The sequence below is a fragment of the Lathamus discolor genome, chromosome 10, assembly GCF_037157495.1.
Source record: "Lathamus discolor isolate bLatDis1 chromosome 10, bLatDis1.hap1, whole genome shotgun sequence".
Taxonomy (NCBI): domain Eukaryota; kingdom Metazoa; phylum Chordata; class Aves; order Psittaciformes; family Psittacidae; genus Lathamus; species Lathamus discolor.
Genome location: NC_088893.1, coordinates 6,129,355 through 6,154,061, shown reverse-complemented (window position 1 = coordinate 6,154,061; position 24,707 = coordinate 6,129,355). Strand labels below are relative to the sequence as shown.

Here is a 24,707-nt window from a genome sequence, read left to right as displayed (position 1 = left end):
CACGTGAAAGGCCTTCTCCAAGCTGCTGTGCTCCCACAAAAGCACACTGGTGGAAGACAGCAGCTCCCTCACAGCACAACTCCACTTCCAAGGAGCATTAGCCCGGCTCATTAGCCCTGCTTTAACTGCCACACGGATGAGGAAACAACCAGCAGCGCACGGATGCAGCTGAAGGAGCCACAGGACAAGTCCACCGTGGGTTTCCAACCAAAGTTTGGCCAGGAGGCACTGGGGCGCACCTGTGGGCTCCTTCCAGCCTCAACACAACAGCTTATGGTCATCTACCACAGCCTTGCCGACGCAGGAAGGCGGCTTTAGCAGTGGTGTAGTGACAACATCACCTACAGCCACCGTCCCGGCACCGAGCTCAGCCCGGACACCCCGCAGCACCCATGCCCCTGCCGCCGGTACCCCCCGGTACTGCAGCCCCCCCCGCACCTCCCCTACCCAGAGGCCCCCGCGCGGCCGCCGCCTCCGCGCACAACATGGCGGCGCGGGCGGGCCGGGCCGCTGGGCTGTGAGGGAGGGACGGAGGGGCGGGCGGGCTGCCCCGGGGCCCGCCGCGGCCACCATGACCTACACGGCGGAGCAGCTGGACGGCGTGCGGCGGTGAGGGGGCCGGGGCGGCGGGAGAGTCAGCGGCAGAGCGAGCGGCGGGGGGCGGGTCATGGGGGGCGGCGGCGGGTCTGTGGGGAGAGGCCGGTGAGGTAACCCTGTGCGCGCTTCCAGGATAAAGCGGTGCCGGAACTACTATGAAATCCTGGGGGTGGAGAGGGATGCCAGCGAGGAGGACCTGAAGAGAGCGTACCGCAAACTGGCCCTCAAATTCCACCCTGACAAGAACCGTGCCCCCGGAGCAACAGAGGCGTTCAAAGGTGAGGGCAGGCTGGCCCCGGTCCTGCAGCCCTGGAGCAAGAGGAAGATGAGGGCAGACTCCCCAAGCTACCCTGGTGCACCTTATATAAAGGCATCATGCGGGCCCACATAGCTCGGTGGTGTTACAGACAGATCTGCCCATCTCCACAAAACCCTGCTGCTCTTGGGCAAGGTTTGCCTTTTAATCCTCAAAATAGAGATTTCTGTTGGAAGCAAAGGAAAACGTATCCCAAATTTCATTATTAGATACTGCTAAAGGCACAGAACCATGCTTGGAAATAGTACTGGCCATGCGGGAGAGTGTGGTGTTGTGTAATCAATACCTGCTCTGTGTCATAAATAAACCCTTTATATACACACATACATATATACATGAAAGCATGTCCAGTTGAAGTCCAGTGTTCTGTGTCTGGTCTTTTCAGTAACCTTGCAATCTAAACCTGTTCAGACTGCAACAATGCTATCACAATGTTATAGCATTTAAACTGACATCATTTGCTTTCGGGGTGCTGTGTTGCAGCTGTCTGCACCAGCAGTGCAAGGCAGCAGGAGGAAAGTAAGATACCCATTCACAGGCTGTTAGAAGGAGGAGTTTCTGAAGGGCTTTCCTTTGTGTTTCTGTGTTAGGGTTGTATTTCTCTATGAACTTGTTTACAGCCATGTTCTGTCAAAGGTCAAGGAAGATGATGAACCAAAGAGGTTGGGATGGTTTGATGTGAAGTGTGACATAGATCTGCTGTACAGCTTCACTGGAGACAAAAACGTGGAATAGTGTTCTGCATTTTAATTAGCCTCTGGAGTTATTAACTCTGTATTAACTGTATATGGAGGCGCACTTCTCTGTCAGTGCTTAGTTTGAGCTGGTAGCATGTTACCTCCTCACTCAGGCTCTTGGCTGAAGTGAATTCTCTCACCTCAGTTCTACAAACACTTCAGCTCTCTCCATACACTTTAATACTCTTGTGTTTTTCCTGATACCAGGGCTAGCAGGGAATAAATTCCATCACAGGTAACGTCAGTGTTGTAGCACTTTTTTACTCTTTTAAAAGTAACTCAATCTTCGGTCAAGCACAGATTTCCCGTGCCCATGTGGGCTTTATTGCTACTCTGCTTATAGAAGTGTGAGATCTGAAATACTGCATGATACAGCTGTGTAACACTTCTTTTTATTCCCTCTCCAGCAATAGGAAACGCTTTTGCAGTTCTGAGCAACCCTGAAAAACGATTACGATACGATGAATTCGGAAGTGACCAGGAGCATGTCAGCACTGGCCAGCCCAAGCACTACAATTACTACACAGAATTCGAAGCAGACATTACACCAGAGGAAATATTCAATGTGTTTTTTGGTGGGCACTTTCCTACAGGTCAGTATCTGCAGTGTTTTTGAAATGCAGTGAACTGACACTAGGCCATAAAGGAAGTTCAGCTGCTCTCAGTACGTCTGAAAAGGGCAAAAAACTTTTTGGATTTACTCTTTTCTTCCTTCCTAGATGTTTGTGCCTGGAAATGCTCCTTTAACATACAGTTTAAACTTAAGATTTTAGCAGCTCTGTTCCCTACAAAGTGTTGTCAAAACCCAGGGTTGTTGTGCAGGAATTCTAGCACAGAGAGCTGCCAACATGGTAAAGGCTGTTGCTGCTGGGGCAAGTCCCACACCTCCCAGCCTCTCTTGAAATTTTTCAGTACATTAGGTGTAAGAACACTTCAGTCTGGCAAGAGGTTAGTTAGGCTGTATAATTCTTCACTAGGCAGCATTTTAATACCAGCTGTTGCTGTAGACCCTTCTTTTTGTTGTTGCTTTTATTCCCTCCATTGTCAGAAGCCAGCAGTGGTATGGGAGGTAAAATAAAGTGTGACTGGGAAAGGATCAGAGGTGTCTTTGCTAATGGTGCTGTAGTCACGACAGCTTTCTGTGTTCCAGTGTGCATGGCAGCAGCTCCTGGTGTGTTGGTCCCAGCACCCCTGTAACTAGAAAAACACAGGAGTTCATCTGGCTTGCAGCAGCTTGTATACTGTAAAGAAATGAAAACCTGTTAGCTGAGAAAGTGATGCCTGCCAGGAAAGGCTGTTACTGGATATGCAGGATCCAGTAACTGAAGAGTAGATCCATACTTGTAATAGCTCCATGCATGTCTTCAGTCCAGCCTTAGCTTTTGTATTTGTAGTACAAATACAAAAGTACTGGAAGATCAGTGGAATACAGGTTTGGATTAAAGTAAATCTAAAAGGTGTGTTGAGCTCAGCGTCTTCCTGGCAGCAAAGTGCTTTAGCACTCTTGTCAATTTGTTCAACTTTTTGACTTAAGACATTACAATGGATATCAGCTACATGTTGAACTTATAAAAAATAAATGCACATGAAAGGAAAGAAACTGCTGGCAGGAATTCTTTGAGAAATTTAGAAATTGGAAAAACGTTTTCTAGGCTCCCTGCAGAAGCCATTCTTCCCCTCCCACACTTGCTTCTGTTTTTTCACAGCTTGTGAGAATACTGTCTGAGCAGGGTTGCATGATAGAAACAAACTTTTGGTCAAGAAAGACACATTCCTTCTAAGCCCCTTGTGGTTGTGTCTCTGTTGGACCACTGCCTGCAAACGTGCCAGGCCCCTTGGACAAATCTTGGAACAAGCAAGGAAACAGATGTTTTGACACAATAGCAAAAGTCACTTCCGACAGGTTTCTTGCAGAATTCTTTGGGAAATGAAGAGAAAGAACAGTACAAGAGCATAAAATAATGTGACCTCTTTCCCAGGGCTTAAAAATAGATTTGCATTTCTGTTGTTATGGTACGGTCATAAATTTCCATTCTCTAATACAAAAACATTCTGAAATGCAAAAGGGGAGAGCACAGCCATTATTAAGATATTCATATGGTGATAAAATCAAATTCAAGCTTCAAATCGAAACAGCAGATGCAATTCTTTCCTCATTTTAGAATTCTTATAAATAAATTAACTGCATTCAGTGTGCAAGAAAGGAAATCCTGAATTGTTCTCCTTTGTTACTCAAAAGGCTATTTTTTAAATCTCTTTCCTTAATATAAAATCATTAAGTGAAACTATTAATAGCTTGAAAGAATAATAAGTAGAAAAGAGCGTAGAAGACCATGCTGAGTAATTATGGGAAGCCATAATTCATGCCCTGAGCCTGGTGAAGCAAATTACTTTTCCTCCTTACAGCCCGGGGATGCAGCGCAAGCTACAGCCTTGCAAGTGAATGTGACCAACCCAATATTAAAATACGAGATAGAGTAACAAAAAGTGTGGCATGTTTCTACAGTTTGATTTAAATTAACATGGACTTGGGGCAAACTTTGCAATTCCTCTGGTACACTTTTTGGAGCAACATGTTTCTTTTGACATTTAGATCCAAGGTGTGTTTGTGCTTTTTCATCTAAGGTCTCACAACTGTAATGCAGGCTGTGTAGTATAAGCCTGGGTAATCAACTAGAAACTGAGAAGTAGGGGTGAGTACCAGCAACTGAGTAAACATCTTGGCTCTCTTGGTTTCTGTTAACAGGAAATATCCATATGTTCTCAAATGTAGCCAGAGACACACACTATTATCCACGGAGGCACCGGAATGAAAGAGCATGGACACAGGAGCAAGAGGAGGAAGAAACTAGGCCACAGGTAGCCAGGAAGAGGGATCTCTTGGGTTTAAATACTTCACCAGGGTAGAGGGGTCAGCTTACACATCTGAAGCCAGGACAGACCTTCCCATGCCTAAACCACTCAGTGTTTGTCCTCCAGCACTGCAGCCAAAATGGATGATTTCAACAATAACTAGATGGTCTTTAATTAATCACTGCTTTAAAAATACATTGAATTGATAGGATTACAGGCCCTGGGGTTTCTGTCACTGGTGTTTTGCTGGTGATTGCTTTTTGCAGGCTCTAACGGTTTGGTAATCCAGCAATAATTAGTCCAGATGTGGATAGCTAATGCACGCAGAAGTACTGGCTTGTCCTCACTGCATATTTTATCCTTCAGTAAATTAGCTCACAACTTCTGTGCAGGTGCTGCACAAGGTTTGTCCAGCCTAGGGCAAGATGGATCTGGGATACGCAGATTGGTTTGTGTTGGAAGGGACCTTAAAGCTCATCCAGTTCCAACCCCTGCCACGGACACCTTCCACTGGAGCAGCTTGCTCCAAGCCCCTGTGTCCAACCTGGCCTTGAACACTGCCAGGGATGGGGCAGCCACAGCTTCTCTGGGCACCCTGTGCCAGTGCCTCAGCACCCTCACAGGGAAGAGCTTCTGCCTGAGAGCTCATCTCAGTCTCCCCTCGGGCAGGTTAAAGCCATTCCCCTTGGCCTGTCCCTACAGGCTCTTGTCCAAAGCCCCTCTCCAGGTTTCCTGCAGCCCCTTTAGGCCCTGGAGCTGCTCTAAGGTCTCCCCTTAAGGAGCCTTCTCTTCTCCAGGCTGATCCAGCCCAGCTTTCTCAGCCTGGCTCCAGAGCAGAGCTGTTCCAGCCCTTGCAGCATCTCTGTGGCCTCCTGTGGCCTCGCTCCAACAGCTCCACGTCCCTCTGGTGCTGCTGCCACAGAGCTGGATCAGGACTGCAGGGGGGGTCTCCCCAGAGTGCAGCAGAGGGGCAGGATGCCCTCCCTCGACTGCTGCTCACACTCTGGGGATGCAGCGCAGCATAGGGGGGGCTTCTGGGCTCAAGCACACGTTGAAGCCTGGTCATGGGTAGCTTCTCATTGACCAACACCCCCAAGTCCTTCTCCTCAGGGCTGCTCCATCCAGTTACCCCCAGCTTCTGTTTGTGATGGGAATTGCCCCGACCCATGTGCAGGGTCATGTTCACATGGTTCCACCTCTGCAGCCTGTCCAGGTCCCTCTGGATTCCATCCCTTCCCTCCAGTGTGTGACTGCACCACACAGCTCGGCGTTGGCGAACTTGTTGAGGGTGCTCAGTCCCACTGCCTAGAAAGAACGATCTCAGTACTGACCCCTGGGGTACACCACTCATTGCTGTTCTTCACTGCCTCCTAGTGAAACAAGTAAGGTGTCATTTGTTGCTGGCACACATACACATATGCCACCTGTCTTGCAGAAATCTTCCTCCAGAGGCAGCCTTTAACCTAATGAGATCATTCCGCAAGGAAGATTAATTTTTCTCTGTGAGTCTCTTACTGTCAGGCTCTGAAAAAAAAGCCCTGATAGAGCCCAAGGACAGCTGTGCTAGGGCAAAGGAGTCCACCTACTGCAGTGTCAGGTATCTTTGTTGCTATCTCAGGGCAGAGACCAAAGCCTAAATAGGGGCATGTTATATTTTGCTCCTGATAAGAAAAGGCATTTTAGAAGCCAGTTTAGAAGTTAAGAGGAGAAGTAAAAGTCTCTTTTTTTTCTCTTTGATGTTTTTTACCACTCTATGTTCAAAATTCATTCAGACAAAACCCCAAGTGCATCCTGTCCAAAGTTACACCACATAGAGTCTCTTAACCCTTCACTCTTCACCCATGTTATCCATGAAACTGAAATGGGGATTTTAAAATGCATGTAGCAAACTTCAGAAGATGCCCAGTGGGAATTGCAGGATGTTCCTTTAGTTTGGATTGTGTTTGGTTACTGTTCTGTGGGCATCTGAAGGGAGCTGTAGATGAAGGATAGGTCATGAAAATATAATTAAAAGAAAACGGTTCAAAAGAGTTTGCTGATATTCTTAATAAAGGTTATTTTGAAATTAAAATGTCATTTCTCAATTCAAAAGCACTTCCTCTTTAGTTTACACTGTTGGTCTGTGATAGATAGCCTGGTTTCTGTGGACAGATGCATCCTTTCCCATCTCTTTTCTTAACTGCTAATTATTGTTGTTGTTTTCAGAATTCATATTCTGCATTTATTCAGTTGATGCCAGTTTTCATCATCATAATTGTGTCAGTTATAACTCAACTGATGGCCACCAACCCACCCTACAGCTTGTTCTACAAATCGTAAGTCACTCCAAACCACGTTGTTCTGCTTTTCAGTCTTTAAGTGAAGTTGGACTTGAGAGCAAAATGCATGTTAGTGCTGTGTTCTTTCTAGAAAGCACTATCATTTTGTAAATATGGGAACACCAACCATCTCTATGAACAAGTTCTCTGAAGCATTATAGCTATAAAGTTAGTTCTGGTGAGCTTTATTGTACTGTGTGCTGAAGAAACAGGCACTGAGCCAGAAAGCTTTCTCAACTGGCCTAAAATGGTTTTGCACAGCGATACAGTGTCAGGAAGGTGGGCGTAGCTCAGGTACAGTGCTGCTTAGCTGTCATCTGCCTAGCCCCAGGGGTCTGTGGACCACCACTGGAGTTCCTGTGGAGAGCAATAAAAAAATGAAGCATAAATCCAAATGTGCTCTGGAGCTTGAATTCCATGGGAAGAATTGTCAAGCTCTGCAAATCTCATTAAAGCCTTGTAATGGCCAGGTTTAACATCTGTAAAGAAGCAGGACCCCGGCGTTGCAGAGGCCAAGCTGAACTGGTCAGCTCTGGAAGCAGATGGACACCACCAGACTTGCTGGAATCTGAGTTTGGGAGGCAGAGGAAAAAACTCTTGCTCTTCTCAGCATCCAGTGTTGGGAGGAGGGGAGGAAGCTCTCTGATGAGACAGAGCTCATTTCAGTCACCTTCACCAGCTCTTTCTGCCATAAGAGTAGGGACGCAGTGGGTTTTGGAGAACCTGCTCCAAACACACCCCTTGCTGCCTTCTAGGAGTAGAACTACTTGGGTGTAGGCCCATATTCTCTGCACTGTCGTAGTAGCCCAACACCCTTTATCGTTGTTTACCACAAGATGTCAGTGTGTAGACCCAGCGTGAGAACAGGAGGGTGGTTGTTTTCTGGCTCGTCTGGGTTTGAGGTTTTTTCAGCGAATGTTTTTGCTATCTGGCAGTGCCATGTGAACCCTCCCACAGTGTCCCTGAGCAGCTAATCTCTCCTGCTTTCCTTCCCAACCTCCCCTTTGCCTGTTGATTTGAGATAGCCAGGCCTGAGCCTGGCACACACTTACCCTGCTTCTCTAAATCATAACCTTGAAAAACCTAACAGCCTAAAAACTGAAAGAAATTGGGTTTTTTATTTATTTATTTATGTATATTTTTATAAAGAGAGCATACACCTCTGAGGCATGGCGAGAGGGAAGGAGTCCAGGAAATGGAAGGGGTGAACCGAGTTCCATCAAGTAGAGTGTAACCTTTGTGTTTTGGCTGCCTGCCTCTTTCTCTGGGCAGTGATTTGAAAGAATGCCTGGGTATCTTTGCTTAAATAAGGAAGTTCAGGATACGAGTGCACTTTAATCCAGTGGCTGTGTCAGAGTGGGAAATTCTACCCACTTTGGGATATTCCATGCCCCACTTTGCTTACTGATGATTATAAAACCCTATAAAAACCCAGCTAGATTCTGCCCTGCTAATTTTTATTTCTACTAAGGGATCCAGAAATTGAGAAGATCCAGATCCAGTTGCATTGTGCCCTAAGCAGTTCAAGGGCTACATGTCTTTCTGTAATCTCTACCTTTGGTACCAAGTCCCATGGATTTCTCGACCTGGCTTAACAGAAATTATCAGCAAACAGAGGAAAGTGTGTGGAGCTTCTATTCCCAGATAAAATTTGCTCTGATGTTTTGGAAGTGTCTTGACTGAGCTGTTGAGGACACACACAGTGTGTGCAGAAAACAGTGTCAGCTCAGAGTCACTTCTTTGTAGAGGTCACCAAACACTGGATATTTCCCTGTGGTTTTAGCAGGGGTGGGGGTGAATGCTGGTTGTAGTGTACAACTTGCTGCGCCTGAAACTTGTAATTTCCTTATTGGATGGCTGAGGGAGCTGTAGTGCTGCAGAAACTATCTGTGAAGAAGCTGTTGTGAACACCGTCCTCTGGAAATGCTGATATGGAGAAACACTTCTTGATTTCTTTATATTTAAACTGCTACCCCTCCTGTTTTCTCCATGTTTCCATAGGTCCATAGGCCATGTGATTAGTAGAGAAACCAAGAACTTGCAGGTGCCTTACTACGTTGATAAAAACTTTGAGAGGAATTATCAAGGAGCAGAACTTCAAGAGCTAGAGAAAACTGTTGAAAAAGATTACATAGACTACATTCAGACCAGCTGCTGGAAGGAGAAACAGCAAAGTAAGTTCCTTTTGTTATGGGTGTGTGCCTACAACCCCTGGGTAGTTGGGGGATGGCTGTGCTTCACCAGGCACTGCTGGGTTTAGCCTCAGTTTCTGATGCTTGTAAAATCTCTGCACTGGTATTTGTCACATCTGCTATTGCTATTCTTGAGAGTCTGTCAGAGCTCATTTTAGGTGATTTGGAGAGACAAGTGGAAAGTAGATCTCACCCTTTGAGATATTTCTTCCACTCAGATTTTATGCTTCAATAACTCTTAGTGATGATGTTTTAAACATACAGTCATCCACATTTACCTTGCTCTGACATTGTGTGAGGGCTAGAAAAGATATTGAGACATCACCTATTCCACATTTCCTTTGCTGGAGCAGAATCATTTTTGCTTCTACTGGCTTCACAAGAGGATTATCTTAACTTTTTCTTCAGCACTTCCCCAGATGAGAGCCCACAGCCTATTCAAGTGCCTGTGGTTATCCTGCAGTGGCCTGTGTTACTGGTATCAGTTTTCAAAGAGCATGCTTTCATGCTTCTTTTGTGTGCTTATTTGCATTTTCTATCTTTAGATGAGTTTGAGATCATGTTTTTCTCCATAGTCAAGACTGTCTTTTAAAAACGAGAATCGAATGCTGAAAGGGGAACGCAGAATGTGAGCATTTAGAATCATTCTCACTGCCAAAGATTTCCTTGCTTCTTTCCCTTCCATATGAAGATAGGCTGAGAAAGTTGGGGCTGTTCAGCCTGGAGAAGAGAAGGCTGCGTGGAGACCTCATAGCAGCCTTCCAGTATCTGAAGGGGGGCTGTAAGGATGCTGGGGATGGACTCTTCATCAGGGACTGCAGTGATAGGACAAGGGGTAACGGGTTAAAACTTAAACAGGGGAAGTTTAGATTGGATATAAGGAGAAAGTTCTTTACTGTAAGGGTGGTGAGGCACTGGAATGGGTTGCCCAGGGAAGTTGTGGATGCTCCATGCCTTGAACACCCTTGGCGGAGTTCAAGGCCAGGTTGGACAGAGCCTTGGGTGGCATGGTTTACTGGGAGGTGTCCCTGCCCACAGCAGGGGGATTGGAATGAGATGATCTTAAGGTCCTTTCCAACCCTAACTATTCTATGATTCTATGATCCTAAGTCGATTGGGGATGTATATTTTACTTAACCTCATACTGTATTACTTGTTAACTACTACTGATCTAGTTCGTTGAGCAAATCCTTGCTCCTTTTGGAACTGTACAAAACAACAGAAATCAAATACAAGGACTAGCTGAAGTTGGGATATTGTAACTGATGAACCCATCACACAAACCCATCACACTGACTACCACTGTGCATAAAGGAAGCTATAAGAAGCTGTTTCTATGTAAATGTTTAGTAGTAGCAGGTGAGCTGCTTCAGCACACTAGTAGGGCTTTCTAAATTGCTCCATGTAAAGCAGTCCTTGGCACACCACTAAGTCTCTTTGCACTTGTTTACAGTTTCTTCACCCATTGCATCATTATGGAAGTATATGCTTTGTCTAAGCAAGCCTTGTTGTGCTACAGGGAACAGTCAGTGCTTCTGATTCCAAACTATTCCCAGGTTTTTGATGGGGAGAGTTGTTCTGTTTGCATCCGGAGACTGGTTTATTTTACATAAAAGTTACCCATCTTGACTTTCAAGAGACACATATAGATGTAGGCTCTGAAGTTAAAACGATCCTAATGTAAGACCATAAAAATCCCAAACAATCTTTTAGGTTTTGGTGTGCTTGACTTGTGATTTTGAGCATCTGTAGCTGGCAGTAGCTGTGCTCTAGGTATACGTGGCTGTTTGTAACTGTAGGCTTCATGTGTAGGCTTGCTATAGAGAGGGAATAGATTTCTTACAGAAAATCCTTTTCATTTACCTTATGCAACTGAAAGTTGCCGAATTGTCTCTTTCGCGTAGACCAAGTTGAGGAGCGCTGTGCCCCAAAACAGGCAACAGCGTTTGCAAGTCTAAAAGAGCCTAAGTCAGAGAGGGTGGGGTGACTCAGCACTGAATACTAAGTCATGGCTGCGAACCAGTGCTCCTCCGGAGCAATTTACACTTTCAGGCTTTATTAGTCACAGATCTGCAGATGTATTTACAGCATCCACAGTTGCAGTAGCCCCAGGATGCCACTATAGTTGGAAAAAGAACATAAACCATTTTCAGAGTGACTATCGTGTAGGCCAGCGAGCAGGTAATGAGCACAGCTGAGGCTCTGCTAACTTTAGTACAGCCAAGTGTGTAAAAATAAACCCTGAGTAAACCGTGAGTACATGATGGACTGCTGGGGAGGAGTTCTCTGAGATGTTGAGACAGTTCTTAGTCAACTGTTGCTTCATAACTTAGGTCTGTTAATTCTTGTTTAAGTGTTTAACTTCACGTGGGCTACTCTGTTTTTGTCAGTTGAATGTCTATTAATAGTACATTTGTTTGTTTCTTTTACTGAAGCTGCATTTCTCTTTAGCACCAGCAGAATGAACATAGATTAGTTACAGGAACAGTTTGATTTTTAAAGTCCTTGACTTTATGACTTGAAAAGCATTACCCAGTGTCCAGCAACCTTAATTAAAACTGCAAAAGTAACTGAAGCACCAGTGTCTCGTTCAGCAGGTCACTTCTGTACTGCTGCAGTAGACTGCTCCTCCCTTCACAGCAGAATAGTGTGTAAAAGCTATGTGTGCTGTGGGGTTTGGTCCTCTGAAATACCTAATAGAGTACAAACAGCACATCCCAAGTTTTTGCAGATTGTTCAGCTGTGCTAGCACATTCGTAATGTAAGACTGCAAAGAGCTCCAAGCTGTAGAAAATTAGAGGCAACTGCAGGCAGTGAGAATAAGGCCATGTGGTTGGAATTGGGTGCTTTAGGGCTTCCTTTAAAAAGCTCAAAGGAACAGATCTGTGTAGGAGATAGAAAAGCACAAGAAACAGATGTGCCAGAGTGAATGCTGTCAGAAGTGCAGCCATTTGCAGTGAATAATTCTGCCCGATAAGGTCCCTGGAGTTCACTGCAGAACTCCAGGGACTCTGCACTAGGAGACAGTTACCCGAGTCTGGCTTTGCTGAAGGCTTGTCAAGGTTATGTGCCCAGCAGTACTTGAATGGCATTTTGAGTTATATAACCTGAAAATTGATTCCTGATCTACAGTGAAATGGTTGTGCCTGTCAGTTGGTAAATAGGTGGAGGCTTAAATGGCTTTAAATTTCGGTGGGACAGGGGCAGAGGACTTAAGGAGTGAAAGGACCTATTGAAGTTCTTCCCACTCTGAATAATTTGGTTAAATGAGGAACTTGAAGGTGTATAAAAGCTCTGAAAAGTTGAGTGTCATCAGGTAGCCAGTCCTTAGGGAAATTCTGACCTTTTCAGCAACAAATTACTGCAGTTCTCTTAGGTGCATCTAATGCTGGGTCTAAATGATTCTTCAGGGAGAAAGCTATATTAAGATTTCCTTAGCTAATCAGCAAAAGATATTCTCTGAACTACTGAGGGGGGAAAATAACTGAAAGAAGGAGATTATTGCCGCTTCATGGTACTTTTGAGAAGAAGGAAAAGAAAAGTGCAAAGTACCTTCGAGATTGTGTTGTTAATGAAAGGGCACAGGGGCCTTTCGGACAAGTCCCTCAGCTACTTCTTCACCTCCCTGTAATGAATACCATGGGGGATGAAAATTAAAACCATTTATACTGCTGTCTGGGCAAACCTCTTACCAGACAGTTTGGATTCTGACAGTGCAACACAAAAATCCAGTTATCTATAGCATGAAGAGTATATCTGGATGGGTACTCTGGGCCCTTGCAAATAGATCTGCCACAGGAGTGATGTTTCCCAATGAAATGGACAGGGAGCTATGTCCTTTAAGTCCTGCTTTGCTTATTAGGCTGCAGGGCAGTGACAGGAAAAGTGGCTCTTCATCCTTCTGGCTTGTCACTAAACACCACTGGTGTGGAATGACCCTCCTCTGCATCCCTAAGAATTAGTGTGGGATGAGATGAGAGCTGATTCCAAAGTCACAGTATTGCCTAAGACAGGTGCTGTGTAGCCCCTTTTATGCCATTAGTTTAACAATATACAGGTATCTTAAAGCAATCACCTATGCTTTAGATCATTAACATGATTTAAAATCTTAACTGACTTCCAAGCGATACTTTTATAGTGTGTGTTTTCTTCATAGACTTAACAATCAGTCTTGGGTTTTGTTTGGTTATTGTCCTGCTAGTGCACTGGTTAGAGAGGATTGGTGTAACTGAGTTTTCAAACACTTAAGAAAATACTCTTTTCTTCATTAAGTAGCTTGGTTAAACTCGATGGTGTCTCTTCAGAGCATATTAACATCCCCAGTCTCACTGAAACAAAGTGGATTAAAAAGACCCCACACAAGCCACAAGGATAACAAAGCACAGAGAAGCAGTTACTGAAAGCAGGCTCATCCTGATATGTATCTTTTTTTTCATCTTTCAGAGTCTGAGCTGTCAAATTTGGCCAAGCTGTACAGAGACGAGCGGTTAAAGCAGAAAGCAGAATCCCTGAAACTTGAGCACTGTGAGAAGCTCTCCAGTCTGATTGGAATGCACAAAGGGGGCTGACCAGAACGCACACGTTCTGTAGTTTTAATTTATTGCTGTTTTAACTTATGGTTTTATTTTCCTTTGTATAAAAAGGGAAGGAGTCTATTGTAAAAAGTGTGGATATTTGAGTCCTTCTGCATAGAGTGCAGAGAGGGGCCAACACAAGCTGCAGAGCTGGTGTTTGCTGTAATATATACTGTACACTATATTGGTTCCAAGGACCAGTGGCACTTTGTAAATGAATCCCCTGGGAAATGCTATTACTAGTTTGGAGCTCGTCCTCATCAGTAGTTTGTCTGCCATCCAGACAGTGTGTGCTTCCCAGGAAGACAGACAAATGTCTTTGCTTTCTGTGTTTGACATGGACCTGCAGCTCACTGATCACAGGAACAGCGTGCTCTCACAGACCAAGCGCATTGCCCTGCTGCTGCAGTGGGCTCTCATGAGAATGTAGATGGAAGGCAGCGTGTTCCCTGTTGGGTTTCCTGTTCAGTGTGATGTGCAGTGCTTCCTTCACAAGAGACAGGAACCTGCTTCAGGTGAGCACCTGAGCACACTCCCCGCTCCAGGAGGGACTTCACATTGGGCTTGTTGGACTGGAAGGCTGTGCCCGTGCTGCTATATGGTGAGATGGCACCGAGATCCCAACAGCAACATCAAACCAGAAGATGAATTGCACCAATTCCAGCAGCTGCCGAGCTGCAGAGAAAGGACAACCCTATTTATTTTCTCAGATGTTTCCAGTGGCATATTTTCAGGCTGGCTGTTTAATTCTCATTTTTACCTGCAAACTCTTCTCCAGCTGTTAAAGGGTCCTGCTTTTTCTGGTACAGGTTTGATGTAGCATATTTTTACTCTGTTGAGCAGTTATGAATGTTTCACTGTAGATATTAGTATTGCAAAGAAAAAAGATCCATGTAGCAGTGTCCTGTTTTTTCTTGATCCTCTGTTACAAAACCAGGCATTTGAAGGCAGGCCGAGGGTGGGTTGTACCTATAAGAACAGAGCACAGTGTTATTCCAGTTGAGCATCACCTGAGCCAGTTTCTCTGGTGGGTTGCCGTGGGTGCATGCCACCCATGGACTGAGCTGTTCTCACAAAGGATGTCTCTGAGCAGGACAGCAGAGATGGTACTCACCTCCCTGATGTGCAAGTATACATCTGTTAGGACTGAGCAGATCTCTCTTGTTGCCCCAGTGCCTAAGTGACTCCTTACAACAGCATTTTTGTGTTAGCATTTGCTCCCTGTTGGAACACTTGGGGAAGTTGAGCAGAGTTTGTCAGCCACTCGGGACAGGGAGAGGCCAGTAAAACAGCATTTGGAGAGGGTTGTTGTGAAACAGCTTTGGTGTGAGAGTCTTTAAAGGCAAAAATCCTTGATTACTCTAGATTAGGAATGTGGCTGGCAGCAGGACGGGCAGCCTCGGTTCTGGTGTTTCCCAGTGGGGAGCACATAATATGAGTGTGTCCAAAAAGACAAATTAATGTTGCTTTTTATATAGTACATAGTTTGTAGAATGTATTTTAAATGCACTGGGCTTTGTTCCAGGTTTGGTGTCTTCCCTGTTTGGCTCCCACAGCTCTTAAGGGGATACAGGTGGGGAGAGCAATTCATCCATAGTACTTTGGACGTAAAATCGATTGCACCTCTCACTAAAGGTACCGAAGGAGGTGGGAGAAGCACAGTTTTAGACGTCTTCTCTGGAAGTAGGGAAGAGTCCAGGCTGGAGGGCAGATACACAAGACACAGATTGCTTTTTGAAATACATGACACTGGAAGGTCTCATATAAAAAGCAATCAGGTGCTCTTCGCAATCACAGCCAGGGTGTTAGGGTTTTGCATGGTGGTGGTGTGCGCTGTGAGTGAGGGCAGTGGGCTCTGAAATGGCTTTAGTGATACATGCAGTAGAACTTGAAATCAGAATGGGTTGGGTTGGAAGGGGCCTTAAAGCTCATCCAGTGGCATGGGCAGGGGGTTGGAACTGGATGAGCTTTAAGGCCCCTTCCAACCCAATCCAGGCTGGGGTTCTATGATCCTAAGGGGAAAAAAGGAACATTGTTATAAGGTGCCCAAGGCTGTTCAGTGCTCTTATCATTTACCAAAGTGCCCAGTGGCCATGGCCTGCTAATTACTTCTGAGGTCTCTCAAGGGACAAAGAGAGCTGCTCCAGGACACGCCTGTATGCCTGGATCCAGCACTGCGGGACACACTGTGTCCGTATCCATGTCTATGGCCGTGGCCATGTCTGTGTCAGTGGGTGCTGGTGCATGGGGGGGATACTCCCTCTTCTTGGGGATACGAAGAACTTGCAGATGAGCTTGGGTATATATGTAATGATTGAAGGACAGCCATGAAGCTGCCTTGACTGCCCACAATGTGAACCCTGCCTCACACAGTGGAGAACCCTGCCTCACACAATGTGAACCCTACCTCACCCAATGGAGAACCCTGCCTCACACAATGGAGAACCCTGCCTCACACAGCGGAGAACCCTGCCTCACACAGTGTGAACCCTGCCTCACCCAATGGAGAACCCTGCGTCACACAATGGAGAACCCTGCCTCACACAATGGAGAACCCTGCCTCACACAATGGAGAACCCTGCCTCAAACAATGGAGAACCCTGCCTCACACAGCATGAACCCTGCCTCACACAATGGAGAACCCTGCCTCACACAATGGAGAACCCTGCCTCACACAATGTGAACCCTGCCTCACACAGTGGAGAACCCTGCCTCACGCAATGGAGAACCCTGCCTCAAACAATGGAGAACCCTGCCTCACGCAATGGAGAACCCTGCCTCACGCAATGGAGAACCCTGCCTCACGCAATGGAGAACCCTGCCTCACACAATGGAGAACCCTGCCTCACACAATGTGAACCCTGCCTCACGCAGTGTGAACCCTGCCTCACGCAATGGCAGCCTCTGGCAGCCTGTGCCATGCAAAATGGAGGCGCGGCCCCATGGCGAGGAGCGGCAGGGAGCCAACGAGAGAGCCGCGGGTCCCCACGGCTCGTGTGCGCTGAGCCCGGCCCGGGGCTGGGCCGGGGCCGCCCGCCATGGGAGCTCTGCCGCGGCCCCTTTAACACTTGAGAGGGGAACGCGGACGAGAGCCCACGCGTTGCTAGGAGACGGGGCAGTCTCGGCGGCGGGAGCCGCCATTTGTCTCGGGAGGGCCGGAGATGGCGACGGGCGGTGAGGCCGTGGGGAGCCGGAGCCGGGAGCGGGGCCGGGGCTGGGGCTGCGAGCGCGGCGGGCACCTGCCCTCCCCGGAGGGGCCGGCGGGGAGGAGGGGGGGGCTCGACGGGGGCGCGGGCTGTGAGCAGTGCTGTGGGGCGGGATCCGCGCCGGGCACGCCCCCTCTGCCGGTGCGCGGGGCGCGCTCCTGTCCCCGCTGCGGGGAGCGGGCCCGGGCCGGGGGTGCCCACGGGCACGGCGGGGCTGCCGCGCTCCGGGCCCCGCTGTGGGGCGGGCGCTTCGCTCCCGGCATCGCCCCTGCGCCGTGCCTGCACCACGGGGCGTACCGCAGAGAGCCCAGGGCTCGGTCACTGATGAGCCCGAGCTGTTGGTGTCTGCCCCGAGCGAACACGTTCCACCCCTGGGTGCCGAAGGGCTTGACATACGGAGCTGCTGGCGTGTCCTGGATGGCCAGACCCCTTCCGAAACCCGCCGGCAACCTCTGCCAAGCAGGGCCGGTGTTTCCTGCCCCTCTGAGGCTGCGGAACGCAGCTCCAGCATGGGAGAGGCGCGGCCTGCCTTCATCCTTGCTGCCTCCTGCAAGCTTCCCAGCCGCGGGAGGCGGGCATGCACAGATCTGGCACAGAAACCGAGTTAGTAAGTAAAGGCAGTAGTGGGTCTATAGGCAGCATCCTGGTGGCTTAAACGTAAATCAGTGTTTAAGGAACACGTCTGGCTCAACCTGGTCCACCCGTTGTTCTGTAACGTGTTTGTGCGTCGTTCTGGTCCCACACCCCCACCCCGAGCTGTTCTCAATGGGTGTATTCTGGTTGGTGGGAGAACTGCCGGGATCCCCACCGTGCCCTGCTCCCTCTTTCCTGCTAAGAATTCGCAACCCACGCCGCACTGGGGGGGTGGACCCAGGAGCAGGAGGTGCAGCCTCTTGGTGTGTTGCTGAGCCAGGGCTGCCCAGCCGGTTCCCTCCCTGCTCCAACACACCCAGACAGGTTGTTCTGGCAGCCTTGGGGGTGTTTGAAGAAACCTGCCAGGCCAGCAGCCTGTGCTGCAGCCGGCTGTGCTTTTCCCTGTGGAGCAGGGGGTGCCCAGGGTCATCCCATCACCGGCAGCACTGGGAGCGAGTGCTGGGGAAGCGGATGAGAGGCTGAGCCTCCGGTGGTAGTTTCCAGCCACCCTCGCAGCCTCCGGTTTGTCACAGCTGTTGACACCATTTCGGGTTTGGCAAGACCTGGAGTGAAGGATGCAGCAGCAACAGGAATTGTGCTCTGTGAGACAGAGGAAGGTTTAAAGCTGCTTCTTTACATGAGTTGTTGCCCTAAATCTGCCTCACACAGGGCAGCAGGAGCTGTAGGCAGAGGCACGAAGCCCTTTCCCCACATGCCCAGGGACTGCTGCAGGGATCCTCCCACTAGGTTGATGGTTTTACCTTACAGCTCCCACAGCTCGTGTTCCCCTTGTGCCTGCTCTGCCCTCCCTCCTTGCCCCAGCAGTGGCACCCCAGATGGTAGCACCCCAACTGGACCAACCTCCCCTTCCCACCAAGCGCCAGTAGCACTGGGAAGCTGGGCATGAACCTTGGCAGAGGAGAGGGAATGAAACAGCATCTCTGGGATCTGGACCAAGGGATCAGCTCAGCCCGAGGGGACCTTCATCCCCTCTGCTTGTACATCCAAATCCAGCAGCAGGTGGATGTGTGCTCATCCCCTCAGTGTTCCCGGCCGTGCCTCACAGGGCTGGAGCCAGCAGTGACTCAGCAGGCAGCTGCTGGGCTGCCACGAGCTGTGCTGGAGCAGGAGCTGGACTCTGGGATGCTCCAAGGACCCTTCACATCCAGAGGGGGATGGAGTACCCGACCAGCAGCCCAAGGTTTTGGGGTGCACTGAGCCATGCAGGGGGCTCCTGTGCTGGCAGCCACATCCCACTGGGTCCATGCAGAGCCAGGCTGTAGGGACTGAGGCCACCTGCACAAGGATACTGTGATGGCAAGTGCTGCCCACAGGCAGGTCTCCTCCCCTCCCCATGGGCACAAATACCACCTGCAAGCACAGCCCTGCTGGGCAGCAAAGGGTTAAGCACCACACCGGCTACCATGGGAGCCTTCCTCTGTGCCAAAGTTTAAATTTAGTCCCCGCATGAACCCAGAGGACTTGGGCATCGGGTTGCTCCGGGCCTGGCAGTGCCGGCAAGCACCTGCTGCTGCTGCTGTGCAGTGAAAATCCCCCTCCAAAGCTAGGACCGGGCTCCAGCAGCGGCAGCAGCGGGGCCGGCACGCTGCAGGGACCCTCGTGCCATGCCAGGCACCCAGCAGCCTGCTCTGAGTGTCCCCAAACAGGCCAGTCCTACCTGTGCATCGTTCGGCTCCTGTGAGTCCCAGAGGTGCTCAGTGCCTGCTTTGACATGAAGCCTTGAGTTGGCTTCGGGCTGCTTGTGATTAATTATGGAGGAGCTGCTGCTTGGCGCAGGGTGGGGTTTGCAGGAAGCCCCCAGGATGAGACCACTGCAGTGTGTGCAGGCAGAGGCACTGGGAGAAGAGCCGTGATGGGGATGTAGCAGCAGCCTGGGGCTGCGGCTGTGCCCTGCGGGGGATGGGACAAGCCTGGAGTAGTCTGCGGGTCCCCCAGCTCCTGCTGCAGTCGGGGGCACCCATCCGGGTACCCCTATGGGGTGCGGGGTGCTCTGACACCTCACCTGTGGGTTTGGGGATCAGCGGCGCGGGTGTGGGGCAGGGGATGGTGCTGGCAGCCCCCCGGCAGCCCCCTAAGGCCGGGGGTGGCGGTGGCATCCCGGCAATGCGCTTGGCATCGCCCGGCCCGGGCTGGCGCTCGCAGATGTCCATGTGATCAGGGGGCTGCTCAGTGCTGCGCCGGGTCCAGCCGCCGTGAGGGCGAGGCAGCCAGAAGGTCGAGCCGGCGTCCCCGGCAGAGCGTCCCCAGCACCCGGGGGTGCTCCCCGGCACCGGCTGGCACCCCTCGGGGTCCCCCCTGCCATGATGCCCCGCGGGAAGAGGGACCCCGTGCTGCTGTCCCACGCCGAGCTGCCCAGCACCGATGGCGAGGGCGGCCGCAGCAGCGGGGACGGCCGGCGCTCCGTGTCGGAGGAGGAGGAGGGCCACCTCCCCGGCCTCCCCCGCGACGACCTCGCCAAGAGCATGTCGGGCTCCTCCGTGTCGTCCTACCATTCTGCCCTGTGCTCCGACGGGACGGAGACCTTCAAGGACTGCCTGGAGTTCCTGGACGAGGAGGGGGGGACCCCCCCCAGGGCTGCCCCCAGCGTCCCCCCGCCGCCCGGCCCCCTCGCACGCCCGCGGCAGGCTCAGCTGTCCATCGCGGCTAAGAATAGCCCAGCGCCGGGGCAGGGCGGCAGGATGGGTCCCCTCGCTGGGGACCGGCAGGCTGTCACCACCACCACCGCCACCAGCAGCAGCGGGGAGCTGGCTCTGCCCAGGGGGATGCTCGGCGAGGGGCCCAGCGATTCGGATGAGGTGGACGGCGAGGTGCAGGCACTCACGGCCAGGGCTTTCCGGAGCATCTCTGGTCCCCCCGGCGCCCGGCTCGACATGTGCAGCTCCCAAACCTCCTCCAGCCTCTCCAACTCACTGTCGGAGGACGGTGGGCGGCCGCGGAGGTGGCCAGTGGCTGGCGGCGAGCCCCGGGGCACCGCAGCACCTCTCCATGGCAGGGTGTGCTGGCCCTTCCCTGCCGGCATGGACGGGGAGCTGCTGGGCTTGCTGGGGAAGGAACAGTTTGAGTGCGTGGATGTGGAGCTGGAGAGTGGTGAGGCCAGGAAGGGCCATGGCAAGAAGAGGACTGTCCCAAAGCGGCAGATCCTGCTGAAGAGGAAGGAGAGGAAGGAAACAGGTTTTGTCCCCCGGGGGGATGCCCCGGCCCCCCAGCCCGTGCCCCCTGCCAGGAAGGAGCCCCCCAGCAAGGGCAGAGCCATCGGTGAGGACTTTAGGCTCAACTACAAGCAGTTCATGAAGACAGCTTCCCTGGATGCCGACACCAGCAAGACCAGGGCGGCCTCTTGCCTGGTGAAGAATGTCCTCGCCAAGAAAATGCAGTACGAGCAGAGGATCAAGATGGAGCAGAAGGGGCTGCGGGGCAGCTCGACCTCTTCGGGGCCATCCTCCGCCGGCACCGACCTGCTGGGTGATGGTCTGGAAGGCAAGTCCAGCTCCTTATCCCGCTCCGACTGCAGCTTCTCAGCGGAGGACTTGCGGGGTGGTGGGATGCTGGTGGCGCCGGTGGCTGTGGGGAGCACCGCCACCACCCACCCCACCAAGGGGGTGGTGCTGAGCAAGGCGACCAGGGAGAACGTCTGCAACCTGAAGAAGACCTTCAATGAGCTCAATGAGAGGATCAAGTACCAGGAGGTGATGGAGGGCCACTGGCTGCCCGGCACCACCGAGGAGCCGCCGCCGGAGAGGATCCGCTACCGACAAGCACGTGCCTTGTTCGAAGCGCAGCCTGGAGTGGGGAAGGTGCTGGATGTCGCCCCGAGGTTTGGGAGAGCTCCGAAGCCGTGGCCCAGCTTGAGGCAGCGAGCCATCTGCCCCGGCCACCTGCAGACCCTGCCCGCTGAGCCCGACACCTTCCCTGCTGTGCCGCCGCGCCGCACCTTCACCTCCCGGGCACAGGACGTGAGGCTGGTGCCGCAGAACCGACACGAGGAGAAGCCGCCGGCGGCGCCGCGCCAGCCCCCCAGTCCCCCGGCCCGGCGGTCCCCGCCGCCCGTCCCCCCCAAGCCGGAGGAGAAGGGGAAAGGGCGCATTCCGCAACCCCGCGACGTGCGCAAGCTGATGAAGAGCAGCTACAACCTCTGCTTCGGCACCGCCGGCGCATCCCGCGGCACCACGGCCCCGGCGAGCAGCGCGGAGCCGGCCCCGGCCGCCCCGCTGGTGATCCACTGCAGCTCGGTGTGCCGCCGGGAGCCAGCGCCGCAGCCGGGACGCGAGGAGGTGCCGGCAGAGCCAGCCCCGCTCTGTGCCCGGGGCAGCCGCTCCTCACCCCCGCGCCGCTCCCCCGTGCACATCACCAAGGTCCAGGCCACACGACGGGGTTCGGCTGCAGCGGAGGGGCCGCCGGCGTCCCCCCCGCGCCGGGAGCGCAGCGAGCTCCGGGTCCCTCCGCGGGCAGCGACGGCAGAGGGGGTGCCCCACATGGAGACCCACCTCCACGTGCTGGTGGGCCCGCGGTCCGGGGAAGGGGTCCCGGCTCAGAGCAGCGCGGTGCTGCGCACAGAGAAGACCGTCCTGCTCCCGCCGCCGCCACCGAGCCCCACGGAAGGACACGGCCACGGTGGCCCTGGAGAGCTCCCCGGCAGCGGTGACCCCCACCCCGGATCGGTGGCTGGCGGCACCGCGCACCCGCAGCCGGGGAAGCCGGCAGCAAGAAGCGCCCCAGAGCCGCCTGTAAGAGAGCAGGGGCAGCACCGGGCCCAGGGCCGGCTGGTGTCGGTGGGGGGCGGCGGCTCCGCCGGTGGCTCCGGCCCCGTCGCCCCGTTCCGAGGTGGGGAGGGCGGTGAGGCTGCCTCTACCCGGCTGCCGGAGCGGAGGGAGCCCTGCGAGCGTCCACCGACGTGGCCGGCAGCCACCGAGCCGGCCCCTCCCGCTGCCCCGGCGGAGAACTCCAACTACTTGGCAATTCCCGAGAAAGCCCCCAAACCCGCTCCGGTGCCGACGCCGCCCTCGGTCGCCAGCGCGGCCAGCGGGTCCTTTGGGACCCCTGCACTTCCCAGCCCGGCCACTGCACCCTCGGGGACCCCTGCAGCCTCCAACCCAATCACTGCACCTTTTGGGGCCCCTGCAGTCCCCAACCCAACCAGTGCACCCCTTGTGACCCCTGCAGTCCCCAACCCAGCCAGTGCACCCTTTGGGACCCCCTTGGTCCCCAAGCCAGCCAGCACATCTTTTGGGACTACCACGGTCCCCAGCATGACCAACACGTCTTTTGGCTACCCATCAGCCTCCAGCCTGGCCAGCGTATCGTATGGGACTCCCTTGGTCTCCAACCCCACCAACAAGTCTTTTGGGACCCCCTTGATCCCCTACCCAGCCAATGCATCCTTTGGGACCCCTTTGGTCCACAGCCTGTGCAGTTCATCATTTGGTACTCCTTTGGTCCCTAATCCAACAGGTGTATCCTTTGGGACCCCCTTGGTCCCCAATCCATCCAGCACATCCTTTGGGACCCTCTTGGTCCCTAACTCAGCCAGTGCATCTTTTGGGACCCCCTTGGTCCCTAACTCAGCCAACACATTCTTTGGCACCCCATTGGTCCCCAGTCGATCCAGCACATCCTTTGGGACCCCCCTGCTCCCTAACTCGGCCAGTGCTTCTTTTGAGAGCCCCTTGGTCTCCAATCAATCCAGCACATCCTTTGGGTCCCTCTTGGGCACCAGCCCAGTCCCCACTTCTTTTGGGCACCCATCAGTCTCCAGCATGGCCAGCTCATTCTTTGGATCCCCGCTGGTCCCCAACCCAGCCAGTGCTCCACTGGGGGCCGGTGTGTGTCCCCTGCCCCCTGGGGAAGTGCCCTGGAGCAAACCCAGCACCGAGCCCCACCTGCCCCGGCCCCCCGAAGGCCGGGTGGCTCCAGAGCACCCGGTGCCCTCAGCCCAGCCTCGCCTCGAGGATGCTCCCCACTTCCTAAGGAGGACTGATGGTGCCTCTCCAAGCAGTAAGAACATGCCAAGCTCCACCAAGCCCTTTGCTCCCCACCTGCCCACACACCGGAGGATGCTCGTGGATCCCGACAGTGGGAAATGCTACTATATGGAGCCCCCACGGCAGCCCCAGCTGAAAACACTGTACGACCCTGAGACCGGGCAGTACCTGGAGGTGCTCGTCCCACCAGTGGCATCGCACGCCGGGCTCTACCAAGCTCCTTACAACCCCCTGGTCATGCCACCCGGGGTCTATGGCCCACCCTATGTGCCCTACAGCGGCTTCCAGGGGCTCCCAGTACCCCCGGCGCCCTCTGCCCCGTCTCCAGTGCACCCTGACCTGCCGGCTGCTGACAACCCCAGCTTCTCCGGGACCTTCAGCTCTGCTCCCAAGGGCGAGGGGCCGCCCGGTGCCGGGGGTCCCGACTGCGGGTACCTGGAGAGCCTGTACTACATCCCCACGGGGATGCGGGCCAGCCCCGGCCCCGGCCAGCCCCCTGCCCGCACCAGCCCTGCAAGGCCTGAGCAGGGACCACTGCTCCGGATGTGATGGTCCTCAATGGACGCGAATGGCCGGGCTTTAACCCCAATTTAAGCATCATCCCCAGCATGGGAGAGACCCGCTGTCCATGACTGAGCTGCTGAGGAGCTGAGCAGGAATGGGCACTGGCTGGACGTCAATGGACTGCATGGGAATGGGGAGGAAAAGCATTTCCCAATGTGAGCATGTGGCAGCCCCGGGGGGCCGGCAAAGGGACCAGATGCATGGCCCCTGCTTTCCCAGTGCTGCTGGTCCTGTCCCAAGGAAGACCTGGGCTGCTTGAATGGCCACGGCTGCAGCACGGACACCCTGGACCAGCAGTGAAGATGCTGAGACACCATTAAATGTTCCATCTTCACCCTGTCTTCATGTGGTCTGTAAAGGGGGTCAGGGGCTCCCACTGGCACTTTGGGGGCACTGCAGTCCATACATGTCCATCTGTCCCAGAGTGTCCAAGGGGAGCAGGTGGGGGTTCTGTGGTCATCAGTAAGCCCTGAACCCAGCCCTTGAACCCCAAACCCCAACCCTGAACCTCAAACCTCTGATCTGAGTCCCTCGTCCTGAACCCCAAACTCAGCACCAAAGCTCAGTCCTGAACCCCACATCTCATCCCTGGGACCCAGCCTTGAACACCAAACCCTGATCCTCAAACGTCACTCCTGAACCCCTGGTCCTGAACCCAGACCCCATTCCTGACCCCCAAACCCAGCCTTGACCCCCTAGCCCCATCCCCGAGCCCCAA

At 52.7% G+C, this 24,707-nt stretch overlaps 2 protein-coding genes across 2 annotated transcripts; both read left to right on the top strand.

Annotated features, from left to right (window-relative positions):
* Nucleotides 1-457: 457 nt before the first annotated feature.
* DNAJC18 (DnaJ heat shock protein family (Hsp40) member C18) lies at nt 458-14,483 on the top strand. Its single transcript, XM_065690922.1, has 7 exons — nt 458-609; nt 730-875; nt 2,058-2,243; nt 4,397-4,509; nt 6,709-6,818; nt 8,823-8,995; nt 13,457-14,483. Exons 1-7 carry the CDS (start codon nt 572-574, stop codon nt 13,579-13,581), a joined length of 891 nt encoding a protein of 296 aa, XP_065546994.1. The 5' UTR covers nt 458-571; the 3' UTR covers nt 13,582-14,483.
* Nucleotides 14,484-16,585: 2,102 nt separating this feature from the next.
* On the top strand, nt 16,586-24,323 carry PROB1 (proline rich basic protein 1). The gene has a single exon (XM_065690920.1). The coding sequence runs from the start codon at nt 19,748-19,750 to the stop codon at nt 23,972-23,974; it is 4,227 nt and encodes a 1,408-aa protein (XP_065546992.1). The 5' UTR covers nt 16,586-19,747; the 3' UTR covers nt 23,975-24,323.
* The last annotated feature ends 384 nt before the right edge of the window (nt 24,324-24,707 follow it).

Bases quoted from the DNA above. Each gene is read 5' to 3' on its own strand.
- PROB1 (XM_065690920.1), top strand. From the start codon at position 19,748: ATGATGCCCCGCGGGAAGAGGGACCCCGTGCTGCTGTCCCACGCCGAG.
- DNAJC18 (XM_065690922.1), top strand. From the start codon at position 572: ATGACCTACACGGCGGAGCAGCTGGACGGCGTGCGGCG. The intron at 610-729 runs GTGAGGGGGCCG...GCGCGCTTCCAG, and splicing joins CAGCTGGACGGCGTGCGGCG to GATAAAGCGGTGCCGGAACT. The intron at 6,819-8,822 runs GTAAGTCACTCC...ATGTTTCCATAG, and splicing joins TACAGCTTGTTCTACAAATC to GTCCATAGGCCATGTGATTA.